At 24.8% G+C, this 14150-nt stretch overlaps 1 protein-coding gene across 1 annotated transcript in view; it reads right to left on the reverse strand.

Moving 5' to 3' along the window:
* Positions 1 to 13570, reverse strand: part of LOC111628784 (aryl hydrocarbon receptor repressor-like) — a 105893-nt gene extending 92323 nt beyond the window's left edge. Inside the window, exon 1 of the mRNA XM_023372626.1 lies at positions 13035 to 13570. Coding sequence (XP_023228394.1) covers positions 13035 to 13090 — 56 coding nt within the window. The 5' untranslated portion in view covers positions 13091 to 13570. The remainder of the gene's footprint in view (positions 1 to 13034) is intronic.
* Between the last annotated feature and the right edge of the window lie 580 nt (positions 13571 to 14150).

Genomic DNA, 14150 nt, shown 5'->3' on the forward strand with positions numbered 1-14150 from the left:
AGTTGAATAAACACGAGAAACTCTTCCATTTATTTATCAAAAATTCTCAAATATTTCAAGTTAAATGACTCACATAACTTTAATATACAGTATGCTATTTAAGTTTAAAATATTATTTTTGCTTTAATTTTGTTTCAAATTTACGTTTTTACGGACTTAAATATACATTACAGAAATCAATCAAAGATCTCGATTTTGGAGGCGAATTTTAATATTATTTATACATAAACAGCTTAAATGAATGTATTGATATCAAGTTCTATCATTTCTGAGATCTTAAAAACGTATTTTATAATGTATAATGAAGTAATAATAAAGAAATAAAGTGAAAACTATGGATAAAAAGCAAGAAAACGAGTCATAAGATTTCGTGTCGAGGGATGGTTTGGAAAGAAAAGCTGTTAAACGAAGGCTAAAATTACGAAAAGGGTAGAAGAAAGGTAAATGGTTTCTCAAGAAAAAGATTAAATACCATATTATCTTTGGGATATGATAAAGCGATGAAGATAAATGACTATGTAGTTTGCTCGAAAACGATAGGGTATTTCATATTAGTTGCATTTTAGTTTCCTCTTTTTTTCTCCAGTTTTTAGTCGGTTATATAAATTACTTTATTACACACAAGAAACAAAGAGAGAAGATAATTTTTTATATTAAAAAAGTTGAAAAAATTCGTATTAGAAAAGCGGAATTTATCGTGAAAAATTCTAATAAATTCAAGTAAAAGTTCAAGATAATAACTAGAATTTTTCGCATTGACAGCTATTACTATAAATTATTAACGTTTTACTTTTGAAATTAATTACTTAAAATGTTAATTTTAAAATTTATTGAAATAATTTTATTGTAAAGATGATTTTTTATGTATTTTTTAAAATTTATAATATTTTTCAAGCTTATCAGATGAGAATATTAGTTGGATTCATGTCTAGAATCACAACATAAAATTATTTATTTGATTTATAACATTAAATGTTTTAAGTGCTTTTTTTANTCACATTATAAAGGCAGATATGAACTAAGACTTTGTGTGTTTTAACTTTTCTTTTACAATGCAAGGATTCTTAATCTGTTTACATGGATCTTCATGAGTTCTCGAATAGATTTCAGGGAGTTTATGAACTTAAATGGAAAAAATTACATCCTTATTTTTATAAAATTTTTTTCAATTATAAATGCAAAATGACTTCTTCACCAATTGAAATCACATTACAGATATTTCAAAAAATCACTTGCGCTCATCGTCATCATAGTTTATATGCACCAATTTGTGTACAAGTGAAAAAGAAAAGAATTCTTTTGGGGCAAAAAATACAAACCAATATATATAAACTGTAATTAATTCAGGACTGATTTCTCCATTACTCTTTATTTCGAATCCAAGATTTTTAAAATGACCACATAAGATTTTATTAATATATTCTGTAAGCTAGCTCTTGTGTCTCTTACGCCTACCGTTGGTCGATCGTGAACCGGTGTCTCAATTTGTCCCAATCCGCTTTGAGTTGAAAAAACAATAAACTAACTAACCAATGATGTAGTTCGTTTCATATGAAATGGATTATGCCATTGGTTTGCTTACTTAAGCTGTATGTTTCTTAAACTTGTCCTCGTTTCTTATGCCCCATACTACTTCAAAATTAATATTAGAAGCATCTGTATTATTATATCAAAAATTTGTTTTCTATGTTTTTATAAGTGTATCTCTATGTAATTAATTGATTTTCTACATAATCCTGTACGTAGTATTTGATTTATTATTCTAAGAAGAGGGACCACAATTATACCAAAATGCCAAAAAATGTAGACATTTTGGTATAATCTGTTTAAATCTCAATCTGTAATGTATATTTTAAAATTTACTGAAATAATTTTGTTGTAAACATGACTTTTACGTATTTTTTTAAAATTTATAATATTTTTCAAGCATTTTTTTCCGCCAGTATGGCACAAAAATGGTTAAGAATCCTTAATATTAAGTTATAAAGAATTAACTTTATATGCAATTAGTTAATTAATTAAATATAGTAAAGGCATTTATTCCATTCATAAACATGTTTTTAATTTAAATTTTAAAAGTTTTATAATTTTTCTCATCGTCCAAATTAAATTATGTTAAATTTATACATTTATAATGATTTTTAATTCAGTTTTTAATATTGATTACAACAATTTTTAAAGATTTATAAAAATAAATTTTAAGCAAATTTATGATAAATTTACTAATAGGTCAATTTCTAAGGACAATTTTCTATTGATTTTTATTTCATAAAATTTAAAAAATAAAACTTGTCATTCTTGATTATAAAATCATTTTTATGCATTTAATATGGATGTAGTGAAACTTGAAATTTGTTTATTACATGTTTTCAAAGGTTTTATGATCAAATGAATCGTGTCTGCTTTAATAAATAGGCTATATGGAAAATTTTATCGTTAAAAGTAATAATAAAATGGAATCAAAATTTCTGCCTTGATAATTTCTTAAGTAATTTGCAATTTTTGCAAATTTCATAAATTTTATATGTAATTTTTTAATAAAAAATATTTTAATTATTTTATCAGANTAAGAAAAATTCGAAATTATTTTATTAATTTGTTCATTTTTATTTAATTTAATAATAATAATAAAATATAATTAGATATGATCTATCTTAAAGGGAAATTAATAATGTGGGATTAGTAGTATGGTGTATTATAGTTCCTTAGCAAAAATTACTTGATAATCAAAAATATATTTAGATAATGATTTCTACTTTAATTTGCTCTAAACATCTGTTAATTTTAGTACATCTCTAGTGAGACTTTATTTTTGAGTAATTATATGGTACAGATCGTAAAAGTGATTGATTATCTTGTAATTAGGTCACCCTAAAGATAACCCAAAATTTATCAGCTGTATTCAGCTTAAGTATTTTGGCAGATGATAGCAAATTAACCTTTGTTTATTGCTTATTATTACATGTTAGTTATAACTTGTAATAATAGTTTGACGTGTAAATTAATCTAAAACATATTTTTTAGATATAAATTTAATTTAAAATATTGTCTTAAATAAACGTATTTTAATGTAAATTTTAAGCCCTAAATGGTTATTAACTTTTTAAATTATAACAGAATTTGTACAAAATTCAATTAAAATTTAATTAGGGAAAATGGGGTATTTAAAATAGACTCAAAATAGGGATTAAGCATTACAAACGAACCAAATATAAGTTTAAAAAAAAAAACACTAATTAACAGCTAAATTATTAAATTTCGTAAAAAAATAAGCTAGTCCTTGATTTGAAGTTAAAATTCTTAATAATAATATAATTATTATTATTATTAAGTAAAGTATAAACCTTAAAATTCCTCACAGTCGAGCTATAATATTTGTCTATAGAAATACTAATTCGGGTGTACTGTACATCTGAATTAGTCTTTCTATAGACATAATGCCATAAAATAAGACGATATAAAACTAAAAACAAAAATAAACCTAAAAGATTAAATGCACAAAAATGATTAAATTCATAAAAATATATATCAAAAAGCATCACATTATAAAGGCAGATATGAACTAAGACTTTTTGTGTTTTAACTTTTCTTTTACAAGGAACTTCCATGCCGAAGCTAAACCATCAGCATCCCTTGCATTATTTTATTATTTATATTAATATGGCTTCAATTTATTTATTATAGTTATTTTGTATAGTGATTGGTTAATTTATTTTACGTTTTAATTTTGAATTTGTAATGTTCGAAAGTTCCGTTTTAACACAATTTTCAAAGTTGTTCGATAACTTTATCACATGATGATGGCCTATTCCATTAGGCTGAAAACGTTTGTGGGTTAATAAATATTTCTCAGCATTATAAGGTGTTGAATGTTTTAATGTTTTTAAAAGAAGCTGAGTTTGATATTTAATTTATACATAAAGACTATAATATAATACTAAAGTAGGCAATACTTTCTGTCATATAGTTAGATATTCAGTAACTATTATTAATAGTTTAGATGAGAGTTCAATTATAATTAATACTTGTTCTAAAATAATGGAGTCGCCTTTCATTCAATCGTATGCTTATTTATATTTTCAAGACATTTCTTGGATTATGATTAGCCTAATTACTATATAGAATATGCTATTAACATCTTTAATAAAAAACGTTTATTCAGTTCACGTGATTAGATAAAAATTAACATAGCCTATTTCTATAATCTAAGTAGGTCTAATGTTTTTTATGGAAGACAATAGGTCAATACCTAAATTTTATAATAGAATAAAAGATTTTCAAATATTTACTGAAGAAAGGATAAACGAGTCTAAAATCGACACCAGTTTAGTACCGGAATTTTGTGTTCTTTCGTGTAAAAATGATCAAATATACTTTAAAATTTAAAATATTTTTATGAAAAAATAAATATTTTACTTAAAACGTTAAATTTTATGCAAAAATAATGAATATTTTAAAAATTTTGAATGAAAATAGAGAGATATTCTGAACAATTTATTGATTGTCTTCTATGGTTTAAGCGTTGAAATTCAATAAATATACAAAATTTATTAAGATAAAAATTAAATCAATTACATAACCTTACATTTAATAAAATTTTATCATTGTTTTTATAGTATTTTATTAATAATTAAAATTGCAGGTTTTTCTATTGAATAATACGAAAAATACTAAAACAATTCTAAGTATTTAATTTATATGTAGTGAGTGTAGGTTATGTGTATTATGTATATTAAATAGAAGATGATTTTAATAATATAATTTTATTAAATATTAATAATACAAGACTAACATCGCAAATACTCGAAATGTATTCAAATATTTTCTGTTAAATTTTATTACATAATAGTTTAAATTATAAATGCTAATCTTATATCTCAATTTGCTTATTTAATTTTATTTCAATTAACTAAATATAAAGCTTTAATTTTAATAAATAAATTTTATTATCTATTTTTTCTTCCAAAAAACCAAAAATGAGACTTGTTCTAAAGGTTAAGCTCGTAGTTCATTATAATCTTATGAATCCTTAATTCTTATTGACTTATCATATAAAATTTTAAAGCAAAATTCGATCGAATTATCTAAAAAATTCATTTTTAAATTATTAATTTCATATTTTTCCTTCATAATGCCAATATTTTATTAGAGTAAATCACAATGACAACAGTAAATTTTCTGAAAAATAATATTAATCAGTAACCGTGTAACATTCCGAATTTTCTTTAAGTAAATCAGAAATGCTTAGTAAACTTTCTCGCAAATTATATAAGATAGTATATTAAATATATCTTTTATGTAAATATACAAATTAATATTTTATTGGGATAAATCATAAGTGTTTATATTAAACCTCAAATTTATATGTATATCTTAACAATACCATAAAATTATTTTAAATTTATAAAAGAATTATCTAAGTGTCTTCAATAAGCATTTATAATGTAAATAATACACCCGAAGTAACGTGTTGAGAGAAACATTTATGTAACTATGTATAAATTAAAAACTGCAACTGTTTTTTTTTTCTTGTGTGTGTATATATAGTATTTATTAAAAGAAACAATTTTAAGCGTTTCATTCTCAAGAGCTTCTTAAATTCACCACTATTGTTTAACAAGAAAAAGTTTCGAATAATGATAGTGGAGAACAAACATATTATTAAGCAAGCATCAATCATTGTCGTAAACAGAGACAGTCAAAGGACACTCGTCTAGATTTTGACAATCCGACTACGTATACAGAGGAGGGGGAGTTTATATTTGTAAATGAATAAATATATTATATTTATAAATAAAATAAATAAAAATTTAATTAATTATTTAATAGAAAGCAAATGAATTTATCAGATTTATAGTTTAGTTAAACGTCGAAGATATTCATCAATTAATGGGACTATTTAAAATGTATGACACGAAATCTAGTTAACAGAGGTATCAAAAGTTCAATCTGAAAGGTCCAGTTTCAGCCGTTTTCAGATACTTTGGATAAAGATTCAGCGATTGCATAACGTATGGTTAGATTCCCACAGGGAAATTTTTTAAGATAGTTTCCTGTTGATAACTATACCTGTACAAGAAACGTCTCTCTTTTTTTATTTTTATTCATTAACTTGTCCTTTGTAGTCTACAATGTTACAGTGCACTTTGTCTTTACTAACATTAAAGCATCGCTTATTTTAATGATAATTGTTTAATTCATTTAATACGAGTCTTTAACCCGCGATTTTTTCTTCTTTTTATCAATTTAAATTCGATAATTTTGCTTAATTATAAGTTAAATGTCTAATAGCTCAATTAAATTAGTGGATTTTAATAGTTAAAACATGAAAATATTTCTATATTAATTAAAGAAGACGTGATAAATGTTGAAATCATTCAGATATTCTTACAGAATTTATTATTTTATGTGTAAAAGTAATCAAAATTAAGAGGGAATTAGCGTTTGTAGAAATGAAATTAATTTTATTTAGAGTAAGTTATTACAATGTAATCAAGCATATGATTATGAGTTAAAAATGAGATGAAAAATGGAAAGATGCATTACTTATGCTCGAGATCGTGCAGTATTAAACCAACGATAATGGAAAATAAATTAGACTAAATGTCGTCCTTCGACTATTCAAAAGATTATTATTTAGTAAATTTATAAGTACAAATATAGAAAGACACGTTTAAATTAATTAAAATTCAAAAATATTAATTATTCCATAATAAAACAGTTTAAAAATTTATATTTATTTATTAAAGTATTTCATAATTAATAATTGTAAAAATATAAATAATTTTTGACTATTTTAAAGTAAAACCCCTCAAGAATTTTTTAAGAATTATGTATATATATATATATATATATACACACATAATATAAAGAGGTCTACTGAAGTAAATAGAATCTATACAGCCAAATAAATTAATATCATAAAAACTTTAAGATATTTTAATTCAACATTTAAAAAACCTATGTAAATTGTTATATTTACTTAAAAAAATCTAGATTTAATTATTTTAAACAGCAATAAAATTGTATAAAGCATTAGCATTTTTATATACATGTTCATGTTCAACAAACTATCAACTAACAATTTAGTTTATTTGAATTTCCTCTCTTGTTCTTTTTTAAAGAAAAAATAAGAAAATCCATTATGAAGGAATTTATCTTTGGAAAATATTCACAAAGTATATTACGTTGAAACTACAGCTAACAGCATTGATTCTAAGAATTGGTAATGGCCTTGTAGTGATTGATGATAGACTACTGGTGATTAAAACAACAGTCACATTGAGAGCAGAATTATTCTAATTCTCTTAAAAGAGTTAAGATATCGAAGACAACAGCAGCAGTCACTAGCAAAGAACAATATAATTATTTTTGAAATTCCATAAATATCCACACGCTTCATTTTATTCATTAATTCTTACGCTTTTTCCCCCCTCGCAACGTATCAAGGATTCGATTAAAATTAAATTTTTTAAATATATAATATTATAAAATGGTTTAAAAATTAACGAAAATATCAAAATTTTTAAGTTAGGAATGCCTAAAATTGCGATTTAAAAAAATTTAAGCTGTTTTTAATTTTTATTTTTATAAATATTTTAATAATTTGTTAGTAAAATCAATACAAGGATAACGTAATTAAAATCAAGGTATAAATTACCAGAAATTAATTTTTCAAGGCATTTGGAAAATCGCCTATAGCATAAAAACTTGTNTTTACTTAAAAAAATCTAGATTTAATTATTTTAAACAGCAATAAAATTGTATAAAGCATTAGCATTTTTATATACATGTTCATGTTCAACAAACTATCAACTAACAATTTAGTTTATTTGAATTTCCTCTCTTGTTCTTTTTTAAAGAAAAAATAAGAAAATCCATTATGAAGGAATTTATCTTTGGAAAATATTCACAAAGTATATTACGTTGAAACTACAGCTAACAGCATTGATTCTAAGAATTGGTAATGGCCTTGTAGTGATTGATGATAGACTACTGGTGATTAAAACAACAGTCACATTGAGAGCAGAATTATTCTAATTCTCTTAAAAGAGTTAAGATATCGAAGACAACAGCAGCAGTCACTAGCAAAGAACAATATAATTATTTTTGAAATTCCATAAATATCCACACGCTTCATTTTATTCATTAATTCTTACGCTTTTTCCCCCCTCGCAACGTATCAAGGATTCGATTAAAATTAAATTTTTTAAATATATAATATTATAAAATGGTTTAAAAATTAACGAAAATATCAAAATTTTTAAGTTAGGAATGCCTAAAATTGCGATTTAAAAAAATTTAAGCTGTTTTTAATTTTTATTTTTATAAATATTTTAATAATTTGTTAGTAAAATCAATACAAGGATAACGTAATTAAAATCAAGGTATAAATTACCAGAAATTAATTTTTCAAGGCATTTGGAAAATCGCCTATAGCATAAAAACTTGTTTGTAGTTAAGTGCATGTATATATAATATACATATCTTATATCTTAACATAAATATTTACAGATTCAAATATATTTTAAGCTTTTTTCAAATTTTATTTCCTTAAAAATTCTATAAATTTTATATATTTTTTTAATTTTAATAAATTTATTAACGGTACAAGGTCAGGTTTATTCATATGCAATACAAAATAAAATTCTGTGCATTTATTTTAATTAAAATGATTTTTTATTGATAAGTGTCTTAGTGATTTCATTAAGAAGATACAAATAAAGTACATAACATAGAAGAATCATTAGTTTATAGAAGATATGTATACTAAGATATACATAAGAATACTTTTAAAATTATTTTTAATCTTGAATTCGCCCAAATTCAGCTCTCTGGGGTCTATATTTATTTATTTTCCTTATTAATATAGAAGATATATGCAAATATATTTATATACTTATGTATCTTCTATATAAATAAGGAAAAGAACTGAATATAAATCCCAGAGGAGTAAATTTGGGGCGAATTTAACATTAAAAAATAATTTTAAAATAATTTATCATACATCATGAAAATCAGCTTATATTTTATTAAAACTGGAAAATATATTTACAAAACAACTAGATAATTTGAAAATTTCGATGACAAAAAGGACGAATTGAAAAGATTTTTGTGTTACATTCATATATAAGCGAAATGATTTTAAAATAATGGGAATAAATAAGTTAAATGAATATAACCTTAAAACATAATACAGTAGTATATTGTATATGTAAAATTAATAAGAAATTATCTAATATTTCGACAGTGGAAGGGTTGTGTATAGAATCCATCTACAAACTCCATAATTAACTTGGTGTGTATATCGAATGAAAGAGATTGATGTATATGATTCATTATATTGTTTTCTGTATTGTACATTATATTTTAGTATTGTTATTAAAAAATCACAATTAATCTATCTCTATATTTTATGAATGCACTTCAACATGATTAAATTCTCTTTAATTCGCAACAAAAGATACATTTTATATAATTTAATTAATTGTAAAATAAATACAATATATTTAATATGAAGTTTGCAATCGCAAGTTTAATTTAAGATTAGGCGTTGAACTTATTGTACATACTTTTAGTTAAAATATATAAAATAGTGATATTTTATATATTAAAAGAAGATACTGTATATATTTTTATATATTTTTTTATTACGTATTGTAAGCAAGACTTCAATAAAAATAGCCTTACAAGTTTGAATTTTTCAGAAATTAGTCATTAATATTGTAGGAGTTAAATTGCTTTTACTCGCCTCAAACTACATTTATTCTTAGATTTAAATATGCTTTGTTAAAAATAAACGAAACTTATCTAAGTTCTTTTGATGTTATCGACAGCAACTTAATGCTTTTTTTACGTTTAAACTAAACTTTTACTGATTAAAATCAATCAAAAATAATTTTTAGACTTTAAATAAAAATTATTTCTTTGTTTTAACGTTTTCTCGTCTTGTTCCCTTTTCTAAATTGAGATGCATCGCGTAAAACCTAATAATATTTAAATGACTTACTTCATTTTGGGCTGTTCGCATTAAGAATAATTAAAATTATAAAAAGATTGCAATTTAAATTATTTATTATTAAATGTAAAGGAAAATTACGTAAAGAAACAAAGAGACTAATATTAATTAAAGTATTTCACTATAGAAATTCATTATGCAGAATAACAAACTGCTTAATGTTTAACTAGAATTAAATTTTCTTTCCATGTAAATNTTTTAAAATAATTTATCATACATCATGAAAATCAGCTTATATTTTATTAAAACTGGAAAATATATTTACAAAACAACTAGATAATTTGAAAATTTCGATGACAAAAAGGACGAATTGAAAAGATTTTTGTGTTACATTCATATATAAGCGAAATGATTTTAAAATAATGGGAATAAATAAGTTAAATGAATATAACCTTAAAACATAATACAGTAGTATATTGTATATGTAAAATTAATAAGAAATTATCTAATATTTCGACAGTGGAAGGGTTGTGTATAGAATCCATCTACAAACTCCATAATTAACTTGGTGTGTATATCGAATGAAAGAGATTGATGTATATGATTCATTATATTGTTTTCTGTATTGTACATTATATTTTAGTATTGTTATTAAAAAATCACAATTAATCTATCTCTATATTTTATGAATGCACTTCAACATGATTAAATTCTCTTTAATTCGCAACAAAAGATACATTTTATATAATTTAATTAATTGTAAAATAAATACAATATATTTAATATGAAGTTTGCAATCGCAAGTTTAATTTAAGATTAGGCGTTGAACTTATTGTACATACTTTTAGTTAAAATATATAAAATAGTGATATTTTATATATTAAAAGAAGATACTGTATATATTTTTATATATTTTTTTATTACGTATTGTAAGCAAGACTTCAATAAAAATAGCCTTACAAGTTTGAATTTTTCAGAAATTAGTCATTAATATTGTAGGAGTTAAATTGCTTTTACTCGCCTCAAACTACATTTATTCTTAGATTTAAATATGCTTTGTTAAAAATAAACGAAACTTATCTAAGTTCTTTTGATGTTATCGACAGCAACTTAATGCTTTTTTTACGTTTAAACTAAACTTTTACTGATTAAAATCAATCAAAAATAATTTTTAGACTTTAAATAAAAATTATTTCTTTGTTTTAACGTTTTCTCGTCTTGTTCCCTTTTCTAAATTGAGATGCATCGCGTAAAACCTAATAATATTTAAATGACTTACTTCATTTTGGGCTGTTCGCATTAAGAATAATTAAAATTATAAAATATAAGCATAGATAATATGTATCAATGCAAATATTTGAATAACATATTTAGATTAGTATATTATAAATTGGAAAAAAGAAGTTAGAAATAATAATGTGCAAAAAGGTTGTGTCCCATCAAGCAAGAAAGGATTAAATGTGATGAATAAAATGAATGGTGAATGCAGATTGTGATATGCTTAAAGTATGAGAGAAAAGAAAAAATATATATTCTTTTTGTTAATTTTCTATAATTTTGTTAATTATTAGTTTTAGATACTCCCCTATGATTCTGACAGAACTTTCAAGTGAAAGAACAAGAAGCTGACATTATTTTATAATATATAAGCTCTCTCTGACAATATGTCAGAATTAACTTTTAATATTAGTTTGCAGTTAATGCTAAATTTTAAGAATGTCTTAACCAGTTAATGTTTATTGAAATATAAGTAGAATTAAGCTTAGAATAAGCAAAGCTATAATATATACATGCAAGAGCCAAGTATTAACTAAAATATTTTATATGGCATTTATTATAAATCAGTCTTGTACTGATTTTTATTAATTTTTAGATTATTAAATTTGAAACAAATTTAATTTCAAAATTTCAATAGAAAAACTGACAATTTTGTAACATNATGTAAAGGAAAATTACGTAAAGAAACAAAGAGACTAATATTAATTAAAGTATTTCACTATAGAAATTCATTATGCAGAATAACAAACTGCTTAATGTTTAACTAGAATTAAATTTTCTTTCCATGTAAATACGCTACTTTAACGTTGAAGTTTAAACGTGACTGTATATAGGTTAAGTAATTTATAAGACGATAACTGATATAAAGATAAATACTTGATTATAAGAGTACTTGTCATTGGTTCATTCTGAGAACTTATAATCCAAATTTAATCATTTAATTCCAATTAATTAAATATAAAATATGTTTACTTAATAATTTTTACTTAAATCCTAATTTGTATCCTGAATCTTGCTAGTTTACCATAGAAACAGAACGATAAAAGACGTTTTCTTACGAAGAAAATATGGAAAATAATTAATTTTATGCAAGAAAAATTACTTCATTCTATAAATTATTTATAAACGTTTTTAAATAAGATAAATTATAGTCTATATATAATTTATTATTTAAATTAGAGGCCAAATTTTCTTTTATATTAATATTTTGTTGTTGCATCTCTGCATTTATAATGTACCTAAGCTAATGATACAAAATTGAATCGTCGTTAATTCGGTTAGGAGGTCTAATTAATTATCTTAACAAATTTCTGATTAAGTTAGGCACAAAATCTGTTAAAAAATTGGATTTTAAGTAATATTTTCAGTGGAAAAAACGCCAACTTGTTGCACTTGATATTGAATATGGAAGCGAAAGAATCTCATGGCTCATTTCCATTTTTGCACCCAACTGACATAACGGGCAGCATCCCATCGCCCGAGGAAGACTAGGGAAAACCACAAAACAATCGAGGAGATCAATAAGAAAATTAGAGGGCAGGCAGCCAGATGACTCGCAACATGCAAAGTCGACACGTAACGTCGCCTGTGTGCGAATGTGACCGAAGCGAAAAGAAGGATTATCCTTTCCGTGTGGTGCCCCATTATTCCGCTACCATGGAACAAGTTGCTGTGGAAGATGACAGACGGCCGCCGGCAAATAAAGGGCGATCTCTAAACACCCATCTGCAGGATCCCTCAGGGTAGGTCGTGACAGGGTCGGACAAGGTGTGGTTAGAAAAGTTCACAGATCACTTACCTTTTACTATTCCTGCGCCGCCTCTTCGTGGCATACATAGTACCCAAATGGTTCATGACTGTGCCAAGAATCAGGGATACCACATCGCAATTTTGTACCCTGATTAACTGCAATCGGCAACTTTAGGTTACCCGAAGGATTTTCTGTACACGTCGAAGAACACAACACACACAACAAAAAAGAAACAACAGCACAAAATCCCAATGTTTCGTTCTTTAGACGAGGAGGATTAGAATTGGGACGGAAGCTCCATCAATGAAGATGGGGTGAAGGGTTAACACCACTCGCTAACATGATGTTAGGGGAGGTCAAACGGAATGACGTACCAATGCAACGTGGTACTAGCAGACCAACCCGCTCCGGCTGACATTGTAAATTCAGGTAGGTATATACTGCCATCGATAGCTTTTCATTATATGGTACATGTATATGTTTATGTTTACTTAGTACTCGTATCACCAATTCTGCACTCATAGAGTCCCGTCGGAACCATCTAATACATTCTTAGTCCAGCGACTCTTCCTAACTCAAGCTGTAATATCACAAACGGTGCCTGATTGATAGCTTACTTTCAGTTGTGAACTAGGCATCTTTTGGTGCCGCCTCTTTCCAGTTGTCATTGTCCAATCAGGATACAGGTAGGTTGTAGCAGCATGGCTGACTCCATGGTCGCCTAGGTAACGTGTTTGATGAGTAAAAACAAGGCGACAGGAGAAACCTGGTGGCCGACTTCTCAAACTCTAATGGCGGTTGCAAAGATTTTCAGACTCCTGATTCTACCAGAATTCGGCGTGTTTGGGTGAGAGATTTGTAAATGTTGCATTATCTAATTTATGTTCGGCTTTGTTTTCAAGGTTTAAGGTTACGTAAACATAGTCTTGAGGTTGTTAAGTGTAAGTGATTGGCTGTAAGAACAGAAGTGCATCTCTAAGATTTAATCTCTTTAGGGTGAATTATAAACCATTAATAATAATCAATTTGAATAAAATATAATTCATTTTTACATTAATTATTCCGCTAATCTGCTCAGATTCTTGTTAATTTTACTGATAAATATTTTTTAAATCTATATTGATTTTTCTTGCATTTCGTCGCTAATATTTCTATATTAAATTC

Source organism: Centruroides sculpturatus, unplaced genomic scaffold (genome assembly GCF_000671375.1).
Source record: "Centruroides sculpturatus isolate CEXI.00-Female unplaced genomic scaffold, Cexi_2.0 scaffold485, whole genome shotgun sequence".
Taxonomy (NCBI): domain Eukaryota; kingdom Metazoa; phylum Arthropoda; class Arachnida; order Scorpiones; family Buthidae; genus Centruroides; species Centruroides sculpturatus.